Below are 25897 nucleotides of genomic sequence, written 5' to 3'. Positions count from 1 at the left end.
TCTGTCTTCTGAAAAGATTTTGGGTTGGGCTGTGGGTAAAGGTCTGTTGTCTGTCTCCCCCTCCTAGACTGTGAGCCCGCTGTTGGGTAGAGACCATCTCTACATGCTGCCAACTTGTACTTCCCAAGCGCTTAGTACAGTGCTCTGCACACAGTAAGTGCTCAATAAATACGACTGAATGAATGAATAAGGAAAAACAGAAAAAACAGTTTTCTATATTACCAATTATGCAGGAAGAGAATGCACAAAGTCCTGGAATATTGTTATTTCTTCCCAAGGCTGATGCCCATTTCCCCAATAAATGCAAACAGGCTCCTCAGAAAAACAAATCTAGACAAAGGCAATCTTCCCTGGGAGCAGAGAGCAAGGCTATCAACATCAGACACTTAAGCATTACTTCCAAACACATCTTACCTCGGTAATCGAATGTGACTACATGGTAACCAAGGGAACTCAGAACCTGCAAATTGAAAAGAAACATTTATGTAGATATCCAAGCATCTTTATAACAGCCTTTCCAGTTATCTAAACCTATCTATATTTTCTGTCTTTGTGTTTTGTTCACAGGATTATTGGCTGGCTGACAAGATCCACTGTTCACTTCAACCCTTTTTCACTAACGCTGTCATCTCTCAGCTGCCTAAAGGCAATTGCCAAAATGCAAGGAATTTCACTTCTAGTTATTTTCCTCTGCGGAAGAGAAAGGAGAAGGGCCTCAGATTCCAGTCCTCAAGTCAGAAGCAGGGAGGGTAGGACAATGGGGATGATCTGGGACTGCCTGTGTACTGGGAAGACCTTCCATCGGGCCACATTTTCTAGGCTCATGCCCTAGAAGGCAACCTCATAACAGCTAATTTGGTGGATTGGGGGACAGAGAACATGAATTCACTGACACCCAATTTTTATTTTTAAATGAAGATTCAGCAATATTCAGGTTTTAGCTCCAATCAAGTCAAATTTGGACCACCTGCATATCAACCCACTGGTAGCAACACAAGAAAACATTAAACTTAAAAAACAGACAAAACAGCCATACTGTCCCATTTTAAAGTAAAATTAGCACACACATTATATTTTCTTTCTAATATATCTAAACTTTCTCCTAGGAGAGGCAGAGAAAACAGAACTACTTATCTTTCCAACCAAACCCCATTTTCCCGCTGACTTTCCCATAACTTTAAGCGGCACCACCATCCTTCCCGTCTCACAAGCCCATAACCTTGGCGTCATCCTTGACTCCTCTCTCTCATTCAACACACATATTCAATCCCTTACTAAATTCTGTTGTTTCCACCTTTCCAACACTGCTAAAATCCGCCCTTTCCTCTCTATCCAAATTGCTACCATCTTAATACAATCACTTGTCTTATCCCGCCTTGATTACTGCATCAGCCTCCTTGCTGACCACCCAGACTCCTGTCTCTCCCCACTCTAGTCCATACTCCACTCTGCTACCCAGATCATTTTTATGTCAAAGTAATCAAGACATGTTTCCCCATCCCTCAAGAAACTCCAGTGGTTGCCCATCCACTTCCACATAATATTAATCAATCGCATTTATTGAGCGCTAACTGTGTGCAGAGCACTGTACTATGCGCTTGGAAAGTACAAGCTGGCAACATATAGAGACAGTCCCTACCCAACAGTGGGCTCACAGTCTAGAAGGGGGAGACAGAGAACAAAACCAAACATACTAACAAAATAAAATAAATAGAATAGATAGGTACCAGTAAAATAAATAGAGTAATAAATATGTACAAACATATATACATATATACAGGTGCTGTGGGGAAGGGAAGGAGGTAAGATGCGGGGGATGGAGAGGGGGACGAGGGGGAGAGGAAGGAAGGGGGAACTATTATTCCACATAATAGTAATAGTAATAATAATAACAATATTTGTTAACTGCTTACTATGTGCCAGGCACTGTAGTAAGCACTGGGAAGGATACAAGCAAATCAGGCTGGACACGGTCCCTCTCCAATGTGGAGCTCACAATCTCAATCCCCATTTTACGGATGAGATATTTGAGAAAAAGAGAAATAAAGTGATTTACCCAAGGTCACACAGCGGACAAGTGGTGGAGCTGGGATTAGAGCCCATGACCTTCTGACTCCCAGGTCATACTGCTTCAAACAAAAACTCCTCACCATTGACTTAAAGCACTCAACCACCTTGCCTCCTCCTACCTACCACTCTCCTACTAGAACCCAGCCTGTACACTTTGCTCCTCTAATGTTAACCTCACTGTACCTCGATCTCGTCTATCTTGACGCCGGCCCCTTGTCCATGTCCTGCCTCTGGCCTGGAACCCCCTCTCTCCTCAAATCCGACAGACAATTACTCTCCCTCCCCTTCAGAGCCTTATTGAAGGCACATCTCCTCCAAGAGGCCTTCCCTGACTGAGCCCTCCTTTCCTCCTCTCCCCCTCCCTTCTGCATCACCCTGACTTGCTCCCTTTATTCATCCCCCCTCCCATCCCCACAGCACTTACGTATACATTTGTAATGTATTTATATTCATGTCTGTCTCTCCCTAGAGACTGTACGCTTGTTGTGGTCAGGGAATGTACGTTTATTGTTATATTGTTCTCTCCCAAGCATTTAGTACAGTGCTCTGCACACAGTAAGTGCTCAATAAGTACAACTGAGTGAATGAATGACCCCATTCACCCTTCCAGACACAGAAAGAATAGTGTCATGTGATGACACACCTCATCCCTTCCATCGATTTCTATCAATGGGAAGCAGAATGGCGTATTGGATAGAGCACAGGCCTGGGAACCTGAAGGTCATGGATTCTAATCCTAGCTCTGCCACTTGTCTGCTGTGTGATTTGGGGCAAGCCACTTAACTTCTCTGGGCCTGTTACTGCAACCGTAAGATGGGGATTAAGACTGTGAGCTCCATGTGGATCAGGGAGTGTGTCCAACCCAATTTGCTTGTATCCACCCAAGCGCTTAGTACAATGCCTGGCAAATAGTTAGTGCTTCATAAATACCATAATAATTATTATTATTACTATTAATTATTATTCCCATTTTTGGTGTTGTTTAATTTTCAGTTCATCAGCTCCCTGAGGCTAGAGACAGTCTTGCTCTAATTTATTAATGTTTACCCATATGTCTACCCAACTGTGGAAAGAAGGGATTGTTCTGGTTTGTCTAGAACCTATCACCTTCAGGTTTCTCTGGCGGTCCCTTATTTTCGTAATGTGGAATTTGGGGAAAAACTCCATGAATGCACTGTCTACACCCTCCACGATCTTGAAAGGGCCAACCCTTAGCCTGCAGAACCCTAACACTCATTTCAATTGCTAATGTCAAGAGGTCAAGTTACACCCCTTGATAATGACTAGATTGTTGGCTTGTTATGGGCACTGTACCTCGTTCTCGCCTGTTCCGCCATCAACCTCTGGCCCATGTCCTTCCCCTGGCCTAGAATGCCCTCCCTCCACACATCCACCAAGCTAGCTCTCTTCCTCCCTTCAAAGCCCTACTGGAAGCTCACCTCCTCCAGGAGGCCTTCCCAGACTGAGCCCCCTTTTTCCTCTCCTCCTCCCCATCCCCCCAGCCCTATCTCCTTCCCCTGCCCACAGCATTTGTATATATTTGTACAGATTACTCTATTTTACTTGTACATATTTACTATTCTATTTATTTTGTTAATGATGTGCATATAGCTTTAATTCTTTTTGTTCTGACGATTTTGACACCTGTCTACATGTTTTGTTTTGTTGTCTGTCTCCCCCTTCTAGACTGTGAGCCCGTTGTTGGCTAGGGACCATCTCTATATGTTGCCGACATACTTCCCAAGCGCTAAGTACAGTGCTCTGCACACAGTATGTGCTCAATAAATACGACTGAATGAATGAATGGGCAGGAACCATCTGCTAATTATGGTGTATTGTACTCTCCCAAGCTCTTAGTGCAGTGCTCTGCACACAGTAAGTGCTCAAAAATACTACCAATTGATTGATTGTGGGCTCCTCCTCTGCCTCCCACCCCCTAACTGTGGGTGTCCTCAAGGTTCAGTCTTGGGTCCCCTTCTAATTTCCATCTACACACACTCCCTTGGAGAACTCATCTGCTCGCACGGCTTCAACGACCTTCTCTATGCGAAGGATTCCCAGATTATCATCATCAATCGTATTTATTGAGCGCTTACTATGTGCAGAGCACTGTACTAAGCGCTTGGGAAGTACAAATAGGCAACATATAGAGACAGTCCCTACCCAACAGTGGGCTCACAGTCTAAAAGGAGGGAGACAGAGAACAAAACCAAACATACTAACAAAATAAAATAAATAGAATAGATATGTACAAGTAAAATAAATAAATAAATAAATAGAGTAATAAATATGTACAAGCATATATACAGGTGCTGTGGGAAGGCAAGGAGGTAAGATGGGGGGATGGAGAGGGGGACGAGGGGGAGAGGAAGGAAGGGGCTCAGTCTGGGAAGGCCTCCTGGAAGAGGTGAGCTCTCAGCAGGGCCTTGAAGGGAGGAAGAGAGCTAGCTTGGCGGATGGGCAGAGGGAGGGCATTCCAGGCCCGGGGGATGATGTGGGCCGGGGGTCGATGGCAGGACAGGCGAGAGCCCAAGGTATGGTGAGGAGATTAGCGGCGGAGGAGCGGAGGGTGCGGGGTGGGCTGGAGAAGGAGAGAAGGGAGGTGAGGTAGGAGGGGGCGAGGTGATGGACAGCCTTGAAGCCCAGGGTGAGGAGTTTCTGCCTGATGCGCAGACTGATTGGTAGCCACCGGAGATTTTTGAGGAGGGGAGTAATATGCCCAGAGCGTTTCTGGACAAAGATAATCCGGGCAGCAGCATGAAGTATGGATTGAAGTGGAGAGAGACACGAGGAAGGGAGATCAGAGAGAAGGCTGATGCAGTAGTCCAGACGGGATAGGATGAGAGCTTGAATGAGCAGGGTAGCGGTATGGATGGAGAGGAAAGGGCGGATCTCGGCAATGTTGTGGAGCTGAGACCGGCAGGTTTTGGTGACGGCTTGGATGTGAGGGGTGAACGAGAGAGCGGAGTCGAGGATGACACCAAGGTTGCGGGCTTGTGAGACGGGAAGGATGGTAGTGCCGTCAACAGAGATGGGAAAGTCAGGGAGAGGACAAGGTTTGGGAGGGAAGACAAGGAGTTCAGTCTTCGACATGTTGAGCTTTAGGTGGCGGGCAGACATCCAGATGGAGATGTCCTGAAGGCAGGAGGAGATGCGAGCCTGGAGAGAGGGGGAGAGAACAGGGGCAGAGATGTAGATCTGGGCGTCATCAGCGTAGAGATGATAGTTGAAGCCGTGGGAGCGAATGAGGTCACCAAAGGAGTGCGTGTAGATTGAGAACAGAAGGGGACCAAGCACTGAACCTTGGGGAACCCCCACAGTAAGAGGATGGGAGGGGGAGGAGGAGCCTGCAAAAGAGACTGAGAAAGCACGACTGGAGAGATAAGAGGAGAACCAGGAGAGGACGGAGTTTGTGAAGCCAAGGTCAGATAGCGTGTTGAGGAGAAGGGGGTGGTCCACAGTGTATGAAATGTGAACAACGCAGGGGGCACCCGGATATGAACCGGGGACCTCCCAGATCTACATCTCCAGCCCTGATCACTCTCCCTCTCTGTCATCTCACATTTCCTCCTGCCTTCATCTCTATTTGGATATCCTGCCATCACCTCAAACTTAGCAAGTCAAAAACAGAATTCATCTTTTTATCCAAACCTTATCCTTCCCATCACTGTAGATAGCACCACCAACCTTCCTTTCTCACAAACTCAAAAAACTGGCGTTATTTTTGACTCCTCTCTTTCATTCAACCCGCACATTCAGACTATTACTAAATCCTGTCAGTTCAATCTTCACAACATCGCTAAAATCCGCCTCTTCCTCTCCATCCAAACTGCTACCACGTTAATCCAGGCACGTAGCCTATCCCAACTTGATTACTTGATCCTTGCCTACCTCCCACTCTCTAGTCTTTCCCCATTCCAGGCCAAACCTCACTCGGCTGCCGGTATCATTTTTCTACAAAAGCGTTCCAGCCCAGTTTCCCCACTCCTCAAGATCCTCCAGTGTTTGCCCATCCACCTCCACAGCAAAAAGAAACTCCTCATCATCGGTTTTGAAACACTCAATCTCCTTGTCCCCTCCCACCTCACCTTGCTATTGTCTTACTACAACACAGCCCACACACTTCACTCCTCTAGTACCAACCTACTCACCTTGCTATTGTCTTACTACAACAAAGCCCACACACTTCACTCCTTTATTACCAACCTACTCACTGTACCTTGAACTTGTCTATATCACCATCGACCTCTCACTCACACCCTGCCTCTGGCCTGGAACGCTCTCCCTCTTTTTATCTGACAATTACTCGCTCCCCATCAAAGTCTTACTGAAGGTACATCTCCTCCCCCAAGAGGCCTTCTCTGCCTAAGCCATCTTTTCCTTTTGTTTCCGGTCCCTTCTGTGTTGCTCTGACTTGCTCCCTTTATCCATCCCCGCCTCCCCAGCCCCACAGCACATATGTAAACATCTGCAATGTATTTCTTTATAGTAATGTCTGTCTCCCCCTCTAAACTGTAACCTTGTTGTGGGCAGGGAATGTGTCCCATATTGTTATACTGTACTCTCCCAAGTGCTGAGCACAGTGCTCTGCACACAGTAAGTGCTCAATAAATACAATTGATTGGTTGAAGACCAGAACTACAAATAAAGCTAGTGCAAGTGATTGAAGCAGCTGGCCAACAATGACATGCAAAGGACAATTAACAGCTATTAAAAAGACTACAAGGGGATCATATTGCAACTTTTACCATCATAACTAAATGAATAACTGTACCAGAGATGGTCCCAGCTCTCTTGCTTGACTACAAAATTGGCACAGCCAAAGGCAGGTCTCAGCATGTAAAGAAATAAAGTTATTCTTTTCCTAGTAAGAACACACTCAACCTCTTGGTTGTTTCTCCCTTGTTCCCTCTTCCCATTTTACTTAGGAATCACTGGTGATTAAAATTACAGCCCAGAACACATGATAAACATCAACAATCCCCTGAGGAGTTACTCTGTCTGCCTGGAATCAAAAGAATATCCCTATGCATGGTTTGCTCCCAGGGCATTTAAATTCCAATTCCCGTCACCACCTCAGGAATGGTGCTGCTTAAAACCTTAGCTGCCTTCCGGAAAGGGGCCCAAAGGACGGCAGAACATGTAAAGCGATCAAGTTGTTCTGAGTCAATCCAGAAGTGGCACTTTGAGGGATGTAATGAGTGCTAGGCACATTATTCAGCATCTGGGAGAACACAGCAGGAGCAAAACACACAGTCCCTGCCATCAAGAAGGCTAAAATCCAATGGGAGACACAAACAAAATTATTTAGACATTGAAAGCTACACAAAGGGCAAATACATAGCTGGAAGTAGAACATAGACTTCAGGGTGAAACAGCTGACCAAGTAATTGAGTGTACAAATAAATATTTAAATAGTACAGAGGTAAAAAATACACACATATGCATAAATGCTGAGCATACGGACTCGTAGGGATATAGATGTGAAGGGTGGGTGACCGCTGGACATCAATCAATGGTATTTATTTATTAGGTACACCATAGCCTATGGAAATAGCACAGGCCTAGGCATTTGATATTAGCCTCACCCTCAACATACATATCCGCAAACTATAGATTATAATATGTGTCTTCCCCTGTAGACTTTAAGCTCATTGTGGGCAGGGAACTTGCCTACCAACTCTGTTGTACTGTGCCCTCTCAAATGCTTAGTACAGTGGTCTGCACCCAGTAAGCGCTCAATTAATACCATTCATAATGATGACGATGGGAGTCAGAAGTTCTGGGTTCTAGGTCTGGCTCTGTCAGCTGCCGGCTGTGTGAGCCTGAGTAAGTCGCTTAACTTCTATGTGCCTCCAGTCCAGTTCCCACATCACCAAAATGGGGAAGCAATAGAGTCATAAGGGCAGAGGAGTTTTCCAAGGGAGTGGGTATAAATGGAGAATAGAAAGTGAACCAGAACTGAGCCTAGAGGGATCCACTGAGGAGAGAGCAAAAGAGACTAAAATGGAGCAGCCAGAGAAGTAGGAGGAGAACCTGGAGAGTGATAATATTTTCAGGAGACTGGGATGGTCTACCATTAGTGTCAAGGGCTGCTGATAGGTCAAGGAGGATTAGGATGGAGTTGAGAAATTACTGTTGACTTTGGAGAGAGCAGTTTCAGTGGAACATAGGAGTTACATGGGCATGCTTGATAGTGGAGTAAAAGCCACTGGAGAGTGAGCTGTTGAAGATGATGGTTGAGAAGAAGAGAGGAGACCAGTGTTTTAATAGGGTAAGAAAGGATGGGGCGAGAGATGCAGGTGGAGGGGGTAGATTTGGAAAAAAGGTGGATGATCTTTTGAGGGATGGATAGCTGGAAAGACTACAGTGTCTGGCATATAGTAAGCGCTTAGCAAATACCATTTAAAAAAATAAAAAAAAATAGAGTAGATGAAAGGCAGGAAGGAGACAGGACTGGGAGGGGAGGAGATGTTAGGGAGCACATTCCTTATTGTTTTACTTTTGTCCATGAAACAGATGGCAGAGAAAACAAGGGGAAACTGGGAGTTTAAGGAGAAAGCTAAAAGTCAAAAACAGTTGGTGCAGACAATGGGCTTGGGAGTCAATAAGGAAGGAGAAGTAGTGTTGCTAGGCAGAGGAGAGGAGAGGACAGAGTTACAGCAGGCAAGATGGATGAGGTTAACCTGATGACTGAACTTCCTCTAGCTGTGCTCCAAAGCTTGAACACAAGAATGGAGGAAATGGACTGTGGAGGGTTGGGGGTTGATGATATAAGATTAGTGGAGGGACAGGAGTGTTAACAGCTCACGTTTAGTACAGAGGGTAGTGTTCACGGCATGGATCTGTGCATCAAAAAAGGAGGTTGGGCAGAGTAACTACATAGGGGCATGATGGTCTGGGACAATTGGAGGGTGTCAAGGGACAGACAGTTTTGTGGGGAGGGGCTGTGTGGGAGAGAAGGCAGCTGTCGAGAGAAGAATTTCACAGTTGGTAAGGTTAGAGACTGCCCAGTGGCCAGAGATGAGGTCAAGTATGTATCCAAGTTCATGAGCAGGTGACGTGGGGTGATCAGTAGGCCCAACATCATCACCAATAGTATTTGCTGAGCACTTACAATCAATCAATGGTATTTGTTGAGCACTTACTATGTGCAAAGCATTGTTCTAAGCACTTGAGAGAGTACGATACAACAGAATTGGCAGACACGTTCCCTGCCCATAATGACCTTACAGTCCATGTGCAGAGTACTTCAGTAAGCACTTTGGAGTGCTGGCAGACACGTTCCCTGCCTACAAAAAGCTTACAGTCTAGAGCAGAGTTGAGGAGTGAGAGGAAGAGGATGGTTGAGAGGTAATCAGGAACATCCACGTGGCTACTGAAATCCCTGAAGCTCAGTGTAAGTATGGAGGAGGGAAAGAACGTGACAAAGGCAGCAAAATGGTTCAGAAAATTGGAGGTGGGGCCTGGGGAGCAGTAGAAAGGGTAACCATTAACTGAAGTGGATGGGTATGATAGAGGCAGATGATGTGATGATATGGGCTTCAAAGGAAGAGAAAGACAGGGATGGAGAACATAGGATGATGCAAAAGTGGCTTTGGTGGCAAGAAACAGGCCAACTCCTGTGTCCAACCTGATTAACTTCTATCGACCCCAGAGCTTAGAACAGTGCTAGATACTTAATAAGTGCTTAACAAACACCATAAAAAAAGGAAAAAAAAGAACAAAAACACTTTCTCCCCCTTTCCCAGTAAGTCTTAGGGAGCAGGAGAAGATATGGTCCCCTCAAGCCTCCTTATGCTCTGCTGTACACTCCCAAAAGCTTAGTACGCGCTCAATAAATATGACTGATCGATCCCAAGAGCATAGTACAGTGTTCCACATAATGAGCACAACAAATACGACTGACTGAGAACTAACTAAGAAGGCTTCTTGGAAAAGATGGGGAGAACTTTGGTAAGTTTTGGGGGGGCAGGAAGGGGTGGTAAGAAAGGAGTTACCCACTGGGCAATAATTAAGGGGGCAGAGTCAGGAGACTCAAGAGCAAGGTACAGTTAGAAGATGACCTTAGGAGGAACTCAGAGTGCAAATGAGGAACAGCTTTGGATTCTGTGTTCCCGGGAATCAGAAAGAACAGAGCTCCCCAGAAACCAGAGCCCACAAGTCAATTACCATAGGAATTGGGGAATCAACTAAAATTGAGGGCTCATAAATACTGATAAAGTCCATACCAAAAGACTACTGGAAACTTTGGAGCCTAATTTTTAAATTTAAAAAAATACAGCCTTCCCAGTCAATCAGGGAATAAACTCACTGTTTTAGATTTTTCTGTCTAGATATTTTGCCAACATTTATCACATTTACTCTTTCATATTCTAAATCAGTTATAGGATACCAAAAATAAAATCTTATAAAATATAATTTTTGAAAATGTTCTGCCAGCTGCATGAAAGTCCATACATCTCCCACTGTCCTTGGAAGGCTCCTACACTCATATTTTAGGACTAAGTATTTTAGGCCTAAGATGTGTCAATCTACCTATGCTCATTCCTCTCCCACTACACTCTAGCCAACATATTTCATTCCTCTAACACCATCCTACTCATTGTACCTTGATCTCATCTCTTCTGCCTTACTCTCCCTTCCCTCCCTCCAATTTCATATTTCATATCTGATTGACCACCATTATCCCCATATTCAAAGCCCTACGAGAATACCTTCTCCAGGAAGCCTTCCCTAGTTAACCTCTCATCTCCCCACCCTATTTTCCCTCCCTCCTGCAACATCCTCGCCCTCAAGTCTCAACCCGTTGTCTCTTGGGTCTGTATTCTCCCCCAGACCCTACTCCCATAGCACTTCTGTGCACACCCTTGTACTCTGCTGCTTTCCCTACCTGTAATTTATTTTAATATCTGCCTTCCCTGTTAGACTGTAAGCTCCTCAAGGGCAGAGATTGTGTCCTTCTGGTCTACTGTACTCTCCCAGGAGCTTTAGTACAGTGCTCTGCATAGAGTAAGTGCTCAATAAATACCAGTGATTGAGTGTAAAGAATCAATCAGTGGTAAAGAAGACAGTTATCAGCCAGTGCTGTGTTCTGGGGGGAATTTTGCTTGACTTCAAATTATAAACAAAAATTTGGGATTCCAAAGATCTTTGGGAAAAATAACATAGAAAGTGTTCTGAATTCGTAACACACATACAGCTGCCACAACGTTTCAACACTCCCGGTGAGGACAGCTGATTAATCCCCAATGGCAAGAAACCACAATTATTAGCTCATCTATTGAAATAGTCAGGCTTCTCTTCCTAGAGAGAACAAATAAGAGTGCTTCTTACCTTGTAGAGCTCCACTCGGTGGTCCCCTCCTCTAGAGAGCAATTGTACAAGGGAGGGGAAAAAAGTAATAGGATATTAGCTTCTTTTTCCAAAGACTCCTATCTACAAATTATGTATCACTTCTTTATATCTCCCCCTCCAGACTGTACACTCATTGTGGGCAGGGAACATGTCTACCAACTCTGTTATACTGTACTCTCCCAAGTGCTTAGAACAATGCTCTGCAGTCAGTAAGCACTTAATAAATACCACTCATTGATGAAGTGATGGGTTCAATCTAATCTATTCACTACCTTGTTCTCATCGCTTACTCCACTTCCCATGGCATGGAATTCCCACCCTCTTCAAATCCAACAGACCACACCTCTCCCCATCTTCCAAACACACATCCTATTGAAGGCCTTCCTTGCTTAAATTCTACTCTCCCAGGTTATTAGAGCTACTTCACCACTTCTGTCTCACCTAACCACTCAGAACTCACACCCACTCATAGCATGTATTTACATATCTTGAGCATCCATATCCTTTGTCTGTAAATTTTTTATAGTCTAACTCCTCCACTAGTCTGTAAACTCCTTGAGGAGCTATAATTTTGTCTGCAACTTTACTGTACTCTCCCAAGTGCTTCACTCAGCAGTCTCCAGCATTTCTGCCAGGATTCTGAGGCTAAGACTTCTTATCCCAGATGCCAGAGGCTTATCCACAAACCTCTGTCTGCATGATAATGTTCTTTGGTGACTAGGAAGAACTCCTAGCCTTAGTACCCCCTAAGAGGGGAGGATCCCAGACTCACCATGGAGGCCCATGAAGTCCTAAGGAAGTCTGGGAGCTAGTTCCAGCTTCTGACATTCAGCCCAATGCCATCATGTCACGCTGTGTGTGCACACCATGTAACCCCATGACATTATTGAAAACATTTTGTGCTCCTCCTTGACCACGCACCACAGACCTACACGCTGCTAGTGAATCACTTCCTACCCTCCACCACCCTGAAGGCAGGCCAGACAGTAAGGGTGGCTGGACAGAGACACCCTTACCACAGTGGCTGAAGCAAACTCTTACCTCACTTAGCCTCAAGCTGGTCCCACAGTATTAACAGTATTTCCCTGACCCAGTCCCAGCTAATTAATTCACAGCTAAGTTTCTGAATGATAGCTGTTATGCAGGAATATAAGAACATAAGAACTGCCATTACTGGATCAGATCCAGCCTAGTCTTCTGTCTCCAACTATGGCAACAGGTCATTTGGAAGGGACAGTGCAATGATTACCTCCTAACATCACTAGTACTGTTTACGGAGTACCATCCCAACATGGCTACATGGCTAACTTTCCTTTTAGTAACACATTTGGGACTGTTTGCCCAAGAATAAGACCGTGACACAGTAATGCACTAAATACCTGCCAGCAATGTAGTTGAAAAACTGCTATGGAAGGTTTCCAGAGAAGTCTGTCTGCTAGAGTCTTTGATGGGCCAAAAATCCACGGTATGGCATCACCATCAGAGACTGCAGGATCAAATCCTAACATACTCAGTTGTCACCCGGGCTGTTGCAAATCCAAGTCCCAGGAGCTTAGGGGATAACCAAGTGAATAACCTTATTCACCAATGTGATGCATGAGGTGCCCAAATCCAATCCCAACCTGGTCAGCCGGCTTTGTGTTAGATCAAAGTGGCCCCCAATTTTTAGGATTGGAAATATGCCCAGGCCAGCTCCTCTAGCCACATCTTTACACTTGTCTGAGCCCTTGCTTTGTCCACCCAATATGGTGATAGAAGATGGATGATGGGGTCCTGACTACAATCCCTAAACAAGCTACAGGAAAAATGCAAATGATAAGGTTGAATTCAGCCCCCTCATCATTGACTATGAATTTGATGAAAAGAAAATTAACATGGAAAGAAGCTATGGGTTTGGAGGAGGGGGAGATGTGGCAGAAGAAAGGACCCTAAGGATAGGTAATGTTTATGTTAAGCAATTTGCCACCTAAAAAAAGAGAGGGATCTTTTTTTTGTCCTGACTGTTGCCAGCCTGAAGAAAAGAGGAAAGTCACATTCTTATCAACTATCACATTTCTTTTCCTTCTGAGTTGGTCTTGCTTGTCATATGACTAACAATTCATAAGCAACTTTAGTAGAATGCACACTTCCTGGAGCATTTTTAGAAAGCAGAAAGATCTATTTGTAGGGAACAAAAAAGGGGAACTTCTGCAACTTCTCCAAGACAAAAGAGTGAAATGTGCAGTGCATATGTGCATAATCCAACCCCCCAAAGTCCAACCTACATCTCACCATGGTGCAACCTCCATTTAAGAGAAGCAGCATGACTTAGTGGAAAGAGCACAAGCCTGGGAGTCCAAGATCCTGGGTTCTTATCCTGGCTCTGCCAGTTGCTTTGCCAATCGCTCGCTGTGTGACCTTGGGCAAGTTACTTAACTTCTCTGTGCCTCAGTTTCCTTAACTGTAAAATGGGTATTGCCCTTTCCTACCTCTTATTTAAGACTGTGAGCCCCCAAGCAGGACAAGGACTACATCCAATATAATTAACTTGTGCCTACTCCAGGGCTTAGAAGTGTATGACACATAGTAAATGCTTACCAAGTACCATAAAACAAAGCCATAAAACAAATTTGACAGAGTGTCTGCAAGGGGCTAGGTTTTCAACGGAAGCACCAACTTGCATGGACAAGCTCTGGAGGAATCTGGAAAAACATGGGTGGCAAAGACCACAGTGGATGGTGGTTCACAGTGCTACCACCCAGGGTTGGCAACCTACTGAAATAACTCATACTGTAAATGGGTGCATATAAAAATCTTGTGCCCTTCACAATGCACAAGATTTATACAAAGGCATATACCTTTGCCCAACTACTAACATGTAGCACTTTATTGCACTAAATAGAGAGATAAAGGAGAAAGACGCCCAGAAGCTTCTAAACCAGGCAATTACTTTCTCGCTGAGGTGGAAAGCTCACCTACAAAGAATTCCAATCCCTTGTGACATCGGTTTAGCCACAGCAAATTGCAGGAGAGGATTTGGGAAAAAGAGGAGGGGGTTACCTAGGTGCAGAAGCCCCACAGCCATTTTAAAGCATTAGATCAAGTTTTCTAAGGGTTAAGATGCACAGCGCTCAGCCTTCGTTTGGAAACCTGGGGCAAGATCCAGAACTCCTTATCTTCCCTCCCAAACCCTGCCCTCTCCCTGACTTTCCCATCACTATTGATGGCACTACCATCCTTCCTTTCTCACAAGCCCGCAACCTTGGTGTCATCCTCGACTCTGCTCTCTCGTTCACCCTTCACATCCAACCCGTCACCAGAAACTGCTGCTCTCACCTCTGCAACATCGCCAAGATCTGCCCTTTCCTCTCCATTCAAACCGCTACCCTACTGGTTCAATCTCTCATCCTATCCTGACTGGATTACTGCATCAGCCTCCTCTCTGATGTCCCATCCTCCTGTCTCTCCCCACTTCAATCTATACTTTACACTGCTGCCCGGATCATCTTTGTGCAGAAACGCTCTGGGCATGTTACTCCCCTCCTCAAAAATCTCCAGTGGCTACCAATCAACCTATGCATCAGGCAAAAACTCCTCCTCTCAGCTTCAAGGCTCTCTATAACCTCACCCCTTCCTACCTCACCTCCCTTCATTCCTTTCATTCATTCATTCAATCGTATTTATTGAGCGCTTACTATGTGCAGAGCGCCGTACTAAGCACTTGGGAAGTACAAGTTGGCAACATATAGAGATGGTCCCTACCCAACAGTGGGCTCACAGTCTAGAAGGGGGAGAGAGAACAAAACAAAACATATTAACAAAATAAAATAAATAGAATAAATATGCACATATAAAATAGAGTAATAAATTCATACAAACATATACATATATACAGGTGTTGTGGGGAGGGGAAGAAGGTAAGGCGGGGGGGATGGGGAGGGGGAGGAGGGGGAGAGGAAGGAGGGGGCTCAGTCTGGGAAGGCCTCCTGGAGGTGGTGAGCTCCTTTCCTTCTACAGCCCAGCCCGCACCCTCCGCTCCTCTGTCGCTAACCTCCTCATTGTGCCTCGTTCTCGCCTGTCCCGCTGTCAACCCCTGGCCCATGTCCTCCCCCTGGCCTGGAATGCCCTCCCTCCACACATCTGCCAAGCTAGCTCTCTTCCTCCCTTCAAAGCCCTACTGAGAGCCCCCCCACCTCCCTCCAGGCTCGCATCTCCTCCTGCCTTCAGGACATCTCCATCTGGATGTCTGCCCGCCACCTAAAACTCAACATGTCCAGGACTGAACTCCTTTTCTTCCCTCCCCAACCCTGCCCTCTCCCTGACTTTCCCATCACTGTTGACGGCACTACCATCCTTCCCTTCTCACAAGCCCGCAACCTTGGTGTCATCCTCGACTCCGTTCTCTTGTTCATCCCTCACATCCAAGCCATCACCAAAACCCGCCAGTCTCAGCTCCGCAACATTGCCAAGATCCGCCCTTTGCTTTCCATCCAAACTGCTACCCTGCTCGTTCAAGCTCTCATCCTATCCCGTCTGGACTACTGTATCAGCCTCCTCTCCGATCTCCCATCCTCTTGTCTCTCCCCACTTCAATCCATACTTCACGCCGCTGCCCGGATTGGCTTTGTCCAGAAACGCTCTGGGCATGTTACTCCCCTCCTCAAAAATCTCCAGTAGCTACCAATCAACCTACGCATCAGGCAGAAACTCCTCACCCTCGGCTTCAAGGCTGTCCATCACCTCGCCCCCTCCTACCTCATCTCCCTTCTCTCCTTCGCCAGCCCAGCCCGCACCCTCCGCTCCTCTGCCGCTAATCTCCTCACCATGCCTCGTTCTCACCTGTCCCGCCATCGACCCCCGGCCCACGTCATCCCCATGGCCTGGAATGCCCTCCCTCCGTACATCCGCCAAGCTCGCTCTCTTCCTCCCTTCAAGGCCCTACTGAGAGCTCACCTCCTCCAGGAGGCCTTCCCAGACTGAGCCCCCTCCTTCCTCTCCCTCTCCTCCCCCTCCATCCCCCCGACCTTACCTCCTTCCCTTCCCCACAGCACCTGTATATATGTATATATGTTTGTACGTATTTATTACTCTATTTATTTTACTTGCACATAGCTATTCTATTTATTTTATTTTGTTAATATGTTTTGCTTTGTTCTCTGTCTCCCCCTTCTAGACTGTGAGCCCACTGTTGGGTAGGGACCGTCTCTATATGTTGCCAACTTGTACTTCCCAAGTGCTTAGTACAGTGCTCTGCACAGTAAGCGCTCAATAAATACGACTGATTGATTGAGTGATTGAGAGCTCACCTCCTCCAAGAGGCCTTCCCAGACTTAGCCCCCCATTCCTTTTCCCCCTCCCCATCCCCCCCCACCCTGCCTCCTTCCCCTCCTCACAGCACCTGTATATATGTTTGTACAGATTTATTATTCTATTTTACTTGTACATACTTACTATTCTATTTATTTTATTTTGTTAATATGTTCTGTTTTGTTGTCTGTCTCCCCCTTCTAGACTGTGAGCCCGCTGATGGGTAGGGACCATCTGTATATGTTGCCAACTTGTACTTCCCAAGCACTTAGTACATTGCTCTGCACACAGTAAGCGCTCAATAAATACAATTGAATGAATGAATGAATGAATGAATGAATGAATGGAGCTTGAGAAACGGTGGTTCCCCAAGAGGGTGATGCTCAGCAAGGGGAACAGGCCTGGAAGCCCAGGAGGGCCGAGGCACGGGAAGAACCATATAATAGCTACATGCAGGGAAGTGTAAAGATTTTAGGGGAAGAAGTGGGAAGGAAGGGAAACAGGAGGGGCTACCCCTTGGAAAACACATTAGCTTCAGAGAAAGGTGACTCAGTACCAGGTCTGATTAAAGAGCTGTCACATAATCAGTTCAAGTGTTACTATTAAACCTTTAGATAAGTAAAGGTAACTCCCTTCTGGGTCATCCTGACTTGCTCCCTTCGCTCTTTCCCGCTTTCTGTAAGCTTGTTGTCAGCAGGGAATGTGTCTGCTTACTGCTGTATTGTACTGTCCCAAGTGCTTAGTACAGTGCTCTGCACACAGTAAGCGCTCAATAAATACAACTGAATGGATGAATGAATGAATGTGGAGAGGTCTGGTGTGGCCAACTGAAGGGAAAAACAATCCCAAGCAGGAGAATGGGTATGAGCACAAGGTCTGAAGCTAGAGAGTCAAGAAGGTGGCATAACATAATAAGAATAATAATAATAATTGTGGTATTTAAGTGTTTACTATGTACTAAGGCACTGTACTGTACTGTACTGAGTGCTGGAGTGGTTACAAGCAAATTGAGTTGAACATAGTCCCTTTCCCACATGGGGCTCAGAGTCTCAAATCCCCTTTTACAGATAAGGTAGTTGAGGCACACAGAAGTAAAGTGACTTGCCCAAGGTCTCACACAGCACACAAGTGATGGAGACAGGATTAGAACCCATGACCTTCTATCTCCCAGGCCCGTGCTCTATCCACTACCCCAAACTTCATCTTGAGAGGAGCAGAGAGAGGGAGTTGAGGTGAGGTGGGAGAAAAGATGAAAGAGAAAAAAGAGAGCAGATAGGGCACCTTAAACCCAAAAGTCAGGAGTCCCTACTGAATGTGGAAAGGAATGGCTAACAGGTGAAGATTTGGGAGGAGTAGCAAACTGTGGACAATGTTTTTAAAAAATGATCCTGGCAGTAAAGTGTGGGCTGAAGAAGAGAGAGACTGGAGGAAGGGAGATCAGTGAAGGGGCTTATACCATCAATACAGTGGTTTGGCTGGGATAGAACAAGGACCTGGGACAGGGCAGTGATCACAGTTTAGGTGGAATGGAAGAGCCGATACATGTAATGCTGTGGAGGAAAAAATGCTATCTCAGTTAGACAACAGCAGTAGAATTTTCATTCATTCATTCAATCTTATTTATTGAGCACTTACTGTTAGCACAGCACTGTACAACTGGGCAATTTGTAACTAGTATTTCATTGCAGTTCAGCATAGAACTGAAAAGGATCTTGTTCAAGTTTTCCAGACAGGGTCACTTTTCATTAGGAATATGATCTCATTAATACCTTCTGCTTGGCTCAAAAGTTTCCATGATTCACAAATACTGCCTGGAGATGCTGTACCTATTAAAGCTGCACTTCTCATCCTGCTGATGGTTATGCGGACTTTGGAAACTGCCCTGAGAGTCCTCCAGGATGGGATGGGTAATATATCATTAGTACTGACTGAGCACTCTACTAGGGTTTGGGGAACCTTTAGAAGTAGTAAAAGACCCAATTCTTAATCTGAAGATGCATATAACTCAGAGAAGCAGAGTAGCAGGATGCCGCTGAAGGCTGGAAAAACTGAAATGTTAACTCTGAAGTGGAACTAACTGGTACACATTTCTAAAATCATTAATCACATCTACTCAGAACAATCTATCGATGGGATTTATCAAGGACTTACTATGTGCAGCACACTGACCTAAATATGCCCTTGGGAGAGAAGAATATCAGATATGGTAGGCAAAATTCCTGCCCCCAAGGAGCTTGTACTCTAGCAAGGGAGATGCAATAAAATAAATGACAGCTAAGGGAAGAGGCAGAGTAAAAAGACATTTACTTAAGTGCTGTAAGGCTGTGATGGGAAAATATCGAAGTGTTTAAAGATGATGTGGGTCAAGTGTGGGGAGAGAGTCAAAATGCTTAAGGGGCAAAGACACAAAAGCATACATGGTGACCCAGAAAGGAGGGCAAATGGGGATATGAGGGGTTAGTCAGGGAAAGCTTCTGGAGGAAATATGATTTTAGTAAGGCTTCAAAGATGGAGAGAGTGGTGGTCTGTCATATGTGACGTGGGAGGGAGTTCCTTGACAGTGAGACAGACTAGATCAAGGTACAATGAGTAAGGCTGGTGTTGGAGGAGTAAAATGTGTAGGCTGGGTTGCAGTGGGAGATTAGAGAGAAGCAGCATGGCCTAATGGAGAGAGCATGAGGCTGGGAGTCAGAAGAACCTGGGTTCTAATCTCAGTTCTGCCACTTGTCTGCTATGTGACCTTGGGCAAGTCACTTCATTTCTCTGTGCCTCACTTACCTCATCTGTAAAATGGGGATTAAGATTGTGAGCGCCATGTGGGACATGGATTGTGACAAACCTGATTACCCTGAATATACCACAGAGCTTAAAACAGTACCTGACACATAGCAAGCGCTTAACAAATTCCATAAAATATAAGGTAGGAGGGGAAGAGCTGATTGAGTACTTTAAAACAAATGGTCAGTAATTTCTGTTATCTATGATGGATGGGCAAATATTGAATGTTTTTGAAGAGTGGGGTGACTTTTTGGAAAAATGATTCTGGCAGTAGAGTGAAGGATCAACTGAAGAGGGAAGAAAATGGAGGCAGGAAGATCAGCAAGGAGACTGATGCAGTAATCGAGACAGGGTAAGATAAGTGCTTGGACTAGCATGGTAGCAGTTTGGGTGGAGAGAAAAGGGCAGATTCTAGAGATGTTATGAAGGAAGTCTTGACAGGCTTTGGCAACCGACTGAATATGTGGATTGAGTGAGAGATTAGTTGACAATTATAGGGAAACAGGCTTTGTGAGACTCAGAAGATGGCGGGGTTGTCTACAGTGATGTGAAAGTCAGTGACAGGACAAAGTTTGGGAGGAAAGATGTGAAGCTCTGTTTTCGGCATGAGGAGTAGGAGGCATATCAAGGATGTCTTGAAGGCAGAAGGAAATGTGGGACTGCAGAGAAGGAGAAAAGTCAAGACTGGAGGCATAGATTTGGGAATCATTTCTAGAGAAATGGTGGTTGAAGCCATGGGAGTGAATGAGTTCTCCACAGTAGTGGGTATAGATGAAGAAGAAAAGGGGACTCAGAACTGAGTCCTCAAGGGCTCCCACAGTAAGAGGGTGGGAGACAGGTGGAGCTGGCTAAAGAAGAGACTGTAAACTCATTGTGGGCAGGGAACGTGTCTGTTATATTGTTATATTGTTATACTGTACTCTCCCAAGCACTTCATACAATGTTCTGCACATAGTAAGCGCTCAAATAATGGTTGTTTGATTGAGAAAGAACAGCCAGGGAAAGAGGAAAACCAGGAGAGGGCAATGTCAGAGAAAGCCACCATTAGATGTTCACAGGAGACGGGGGTAGTCCACAATGTCAAAGGCAGCTGAGAGGATTAGGATGGAGTACAGGCTGCTGGATTTGGAGAGAAGGAGATCATTAGTGAATTTGAGAGGGCAGTTTCAGTGGAGTGAAACTGGAGGAAATCAGATTATAGAAGGGTCAAGGAGAGAACTGGAGGAGAAAAAGTGGAAGCAGCAGGTCTATAGAACTCTCTCAGAGAGTTTGGAGAGAAATGGTAGGAGGGAAATGTAGCAATAACTGGAGGGAGCCGAGCACTTTTTTTTAGGATAGAGAACGTATGTGCATGTTTGAAAGGGATGAAGAAGAAGCCACTGGAGAGAGACAGCAGTTGAAGATGGTGCTCAAGGAGAGAAGAATCCCACTAGCTGGCATGACACTAGAGGTTGGTTTGCTATGGAATTCCTCTTGGAAATTATTTTTAAAAAACTACGCCAGTCCCACGCATCTCAATTTGTCACTAGCTAGTACTTCTCATAATTTTTTCACAATAAAACAACCTGAATGACATCCTGGATGAGAGCTTTGGCTAATATCTGCAATAAGGACACTAAAAGATACGTGGAGGAACTGGATAACGGCTGTCCTTCCTGACATTTCTATTTCTGATTTTAAATGTACCTTCTAACCCCGCAAAACCATCCCCTTTAAAACCCTATCGTGGACCCTTAGTTTTTAAACTACCCACACTCCATTTGAACTTAATGTCAGTTTCTGACTGAGGTAATGAATAAGCCAATTCTTGATTTATGAAAATGACTGTTTCTTTTTTTTGGAACCTCAAATAAGCATTTCTTATGTTTTAATGAGTTGAGATGACACTTTCAAATTATTACTGGAAGTTTTTGCCTATGAAATACACATTTTAAATAGACACAGAGCATATGTCTCCCCCTTCTAGACTGTTCTCCCCCTTCTAGACTGTGAGCCCACTGTTGGGTAGGGACCGTCTCTATATGTTGCCAACTTGTACTTCCCAAGTGCTTAGTACAGTGCTCTGCACACAGTAAGCACTCAATAAATACGACTGAATGAATGAATGAATGTTACCAATAATGTTTCCAAAGCAGATACTGGGCAAGCAGATATACTTAGGGGCTGAATTGCAGAGGATGAACATTACACCTTTTTTTGAGCCCAAGGCTGAAGACCTGAGAAAAGTGATTCAGGGTGGCAATTTGCCTTATTGCCAGTTTGCCTGGGAGCTACCCTGAGAGCCTGCTGGACAGACTTGGAGGCTGATTTTCCTTTGCATTTCAATCAATCATATTTATTGAACACTTACTATGTGCCGATTCACAGACCTAAGCACTTGGGAAAGTACAATACTTTCCCTACTGAGAGCTCACCTCCTCCAGGAGGCCTTCCCAGACAAAGCCCCTTTCGTTCCTCTCCCCCGCGTCCCCCCTCCATTCCCACCATCTTATCTCCTTCCCTTCCCCACAGCACCTGTATATATGTATATATGTTTGTACATATTTATTACTCTATTTACTTATTTATTTTACTTGTACATATCTATTCTATTTATTTTATTTTGTTAATATGTTTGGTTTTGTTCTCTGTCTCCCCCTTCTAGACTGTGAGCCCACTGTTGGGTAGGGACTGTCTCTATATGTTGCCAACTTGTACTTTCCAAGCGCTTAGTACAGTGCTCTGCAAACAGTAAGCGCTCAATATGATTGATTGATTGATTGATTGATTACAATATAACAGAGCTGGTACACATTGCCCATCCACAAGTTCATTAATGTGAATAAATAAATTACAGATATGTACCTAAGTGCTGTAGGGCACTTTTCCATTTCACTTCATTTATTAACTTCATTTTTCCCTTTTTTTCTGCATGCTCACTGTTCTACCTTCCCCTTCACAACACTGATTTGAATGGCACAACCACTTCAGATTTTACTCTTGTGGGGCCCTGCACGTATGTGCCCTGGATCTGCACAGACCTCTTTTTGCAGATTAGGTATGAAGATGTATTAACTCACGTCTGGCATCCCCCACCCCAACTCCACAACATTAATAACAGAACTTAGTTCTCCCTTCAGTCTTTACCTAGTGCCTGCATTTCCATGTAAGTACAGAATTATAGGATGATTGGCAGCCAACACATCCTCATACCACATTTGGTCCTTTCCCTGAGCATCCTTCCACAAAGCTGCGGGAACTGTGTGCCTGGAAACAAGCAGAGACAGTGAGAAGTGAGCAGATAACAATAATAATAATAATAATAATAATAATAATAATAATAATGGTATTTGTTAAGCGCTTACTATGTGCAAAGCACTGTTCTAAGCACTGGGGAGGTTACAAGGTGATCAGGTTGTCCCACAGGGGGCTCAAAGTCTTAATCCCCATTTTACAGATGAGGTAACTGAGGCATAGAGAAGTGAAGTGACTTGCCCAAAGTCACACAGCTGACAGTTGGCAGAGCTGGGATTTGAACCCATGACCTCTGACTCCAAAGCCCGGGCTCTTTCCACTGAGCCACAGATCTTTATTTAAAAACAAAACAGAAAAACAATTGACTTGGTTTTATTGGTTTACTCCAAAGTTTAGTTATAGTAATGAGTATGGAAAACGACAAATTAATCTGAGATGCCAACTGAACCTTTGAAACATTCCCTCTTCACATTTTCCGGTACTTTAACAGGCCAATATTTCTAAATGAGGCCTCAATACCAAATCACTGAGTTACAACTTGGGGGAAACTTCTGTTGTTTCCACTAGTGCCTTTGCAGAAGGTATTTCCATCTGCACTTGATCAGAAACCAAATGAGAAAGAAACTTTCTAAAAAACAATAATTCAAAATACTTCTGGCTGTCAATGCCCTTTCTGGCATCCACGGGTATTTCCAGGGGATGCCTTCTTGGCACAATGCGGAGGCTCCCAAGGACAGAGAGCCTGCTTCTGACCAAAATACCTGACCATGGTAAACCCACCTTTAGCTACTGTCAGAATTTTATCTGGAGACATCCTTTAAATCAAAGCTAACTTGCTTGGATACTGTATCATAACGAAAGTTAACCAGACAAAACATTAACCAGGGAGTGTCTTGGTACACTTGATGAACAAGGTAATAAATTCAGCCATGTAAGGTTCACAGAACAGCTGGCATTTAGCCTGAAGTCTTATCATTCAATGAAATATGCATACATTTCCTGATTGTCCAAAGATTATTGAGGCAAAGAAGCAGGAGGCCCAGTGCAAGGCAGAAAAGAGCAGCTGACGGTCCCTTCCCTGCTGAACACACATCAGAGTTCCCTTTGTTGTTGCTGCATTTGCTATTGACCAAAACTGGCTGTTCCTGATTCAGCCTCTTAGTACCATGATCTTCTTATAGCCTCTACTCTGCTCAAGGACAGAAACCCCTTTCTATCAGACTACTCTGCTGCCAAAGTTATATCCCTCAACTATGTGGCAGTGTTCAATACTGTTCTTTCTTGGGCCTTTATAATAGGTATTCAGTCCTCAATGGTATTCAGTTTCATTTCAAGATCACCCATTCTCCTGTCATCCTGCCCAGCAAAACTGTGTTTCATTAAGGAGAGTGACTGCATTCCAGAACCTCACTGTTGGCGATCCTCCCTTGCCCACTGTCACTGGGTATGGCTCCTACGGGACATGACAATTTTTGAGAAGGTGACGGCCCACGACAGAGCTATATTACGAGAGGCCTGCCACAGTTGCACTGAAGACCAGCATGGTCTGAAGATCAAGGCCACACTGTCAGTCAGTCTTCTGATGGTCAGGCTGCTCAGGATTTGGCTGTCTGCTTCTTGGCCTAGCAATGCACCACTGATCTGCCTAGGTAGCAAAATATATGAGCCATTACCACACTATGAATGTGACTCAGTATGCTACAGGGACATACAAATCTCAATTAAACATCTCCCGCTGCACCTGACCTGAAGTGAAATATTGTGCTGCTTCACACTGCTACCCTTAAACTGTGGTTGCAAAGCGCCTCTTTTTGAGGCAATCTAGTTATATGAACTTTCAATATCTTTCCAGCTGCTTTATGCTATGTATGTGGGCCCAGGATAGAGCTGAAGAAACCCTTATCCACATGGTACTCTGCCAGTAACCACCCCCCTCCAAAAAAAAAAACAAACCTAGATTTCTGGGGCTTTTCTTTGTAAATAGCTGTGAGCTTCCTTTTTCACCTGCAATAGTGAAACAATGTGACTACGAAGAGCAAGTGCAATAAAACTAGAATATTAGAAATAAATGAGAAACAGGTTATATCTATTAACTAAATACTTGAGAGGCAAGGCAATACAGAGCATTACATTTGGGCCTAAGTCTCCCTGAAGAATTCTTCCATTAATAATAATGTTTGAAGCATGTGTGAACAGTATAAACCTCAGCTGAGACCCAAGAACATCATGGATACTGCTCCCTCCAGCAAGGGAGTGCTTTGACAATCCACTCAGTGGGAAGCATTGTGTTCTCTTAACTGGAAATCTCCCTTACCCACATCACCACCCTCCATCTGGCTCAGAGAGAGCATCAACTGAGTTGAGAAGGTCTTCACGGAGTGCTATCTTTAATCATGGAAAAGAAACTCTTCTGTTTCCAATAAAAGAGCTCTGCTTCACTTTCAGCACCACAAGTTTCATTCTGCCTAATTCAACAGAGGTCCTACAGGAATAATGTTAAGGTTATCTCAAGTTACTTGTCAAATGCTCTTTTCCTTTATGTTTTCAAGATGATATGCATCAGAGTAAAAAAAAAAACTAAATAAAGGACAAATAATTATCTTTGACATTTAGAAAAAGGACCATAGTTAAGTTGCATTATAGAAGGCCCTCAAAACTAAAAGAAGATCATCTGCAGGGTTCCTGCTGAAAAAACAAAGCATCGGGTAGTAATACAACTATATCTTACCACACTCCAATGGTTACCTCCTCTTCAGGTTGTAAGTAATAATTACAGGTGTGATTTAACCCTTGATCCTGTGGCTTTTTCAAGTCAATGAAATAAGGAACTCTCACTGTAGGAGACAAAAAAGGGTTTAGTGTGTAGGGAAGCTCATAAACTGTGCTTACTCCTTCCTTCTCAGTGGTCTACAACCTACCTACTTCTGCTATTACAAATCAAGGTGCTTGACTGGAGCATGTAATTACAGAAAACAGTTGAGAAATGAAAAGATTCTGGTGGAAAGAGGGTCTGGAGGATATTTTAGAGAGGACATTTGGCAAATGTGAAGTAGGCATTTGCTCATGAGATGGTTTGAAAGAATGCAGTTGTGCAGATGGGAGAGGGGACTGAAGTAAATAAATGATATGCATGTGCAAAGGGAAAGGAGGAGGGAGGGAGAAAGGGAGGGAA

At 44.7% G+C, this 25897-nt stretch overlaps 1 protein-coding gene across 1 annotated transcript in view; it reads right to left on the bottom strand.

Annotated features, from left to right (window-relative positions):
* The window catches only part of ABHD12 (abhydrolase domain containing 12, lysophospholipase), a 139437-nt gene that overhangs the window by 37517 nt on the left and 76023 nt on the right, over positions 1–25897 (bottom strand). Inside the window, exons 3-6 of the mRNA XM_038751038.1 lie at positions 25454–25559; positions 22618–22737; positions 11407–11437; positions 415–460 (exon numbers count right to left, since the gene is read on the bottom strand). Coding sequence (XP_038606966.1) covers positions 415–460; positions 11407–11437; positions 22618–22737; positions 25454–25559 — 303 coding nt within the window. The remainder of the gene's footprint in view (positions 1–414; positions 461–11406; positions 11438–22617; positions 22738–25453; positions 25560–25897) is intronic.

Source organism: Tachyglossus aculeatus, chromosome 9, assembly GCF_015852505.1.
Source record: "Tachyglossus aculeatus isolate mTacAcu1 chromosome 9, mTacAcu1.pri, whole genome shotgun sequence".
Classification (NCBI taxonomy): domain Eukaryota; kingdom Metazoa; phylum Chordata; class Mammalia; order Monotremata; family Tachyglossidae; genus Tachyglossus; species Tachyglossus aculeatus.
Note: the sequence above shows the minus strand (reverse complement) of the source record. Positions and strands in the feature narration are given on the sequence as shown.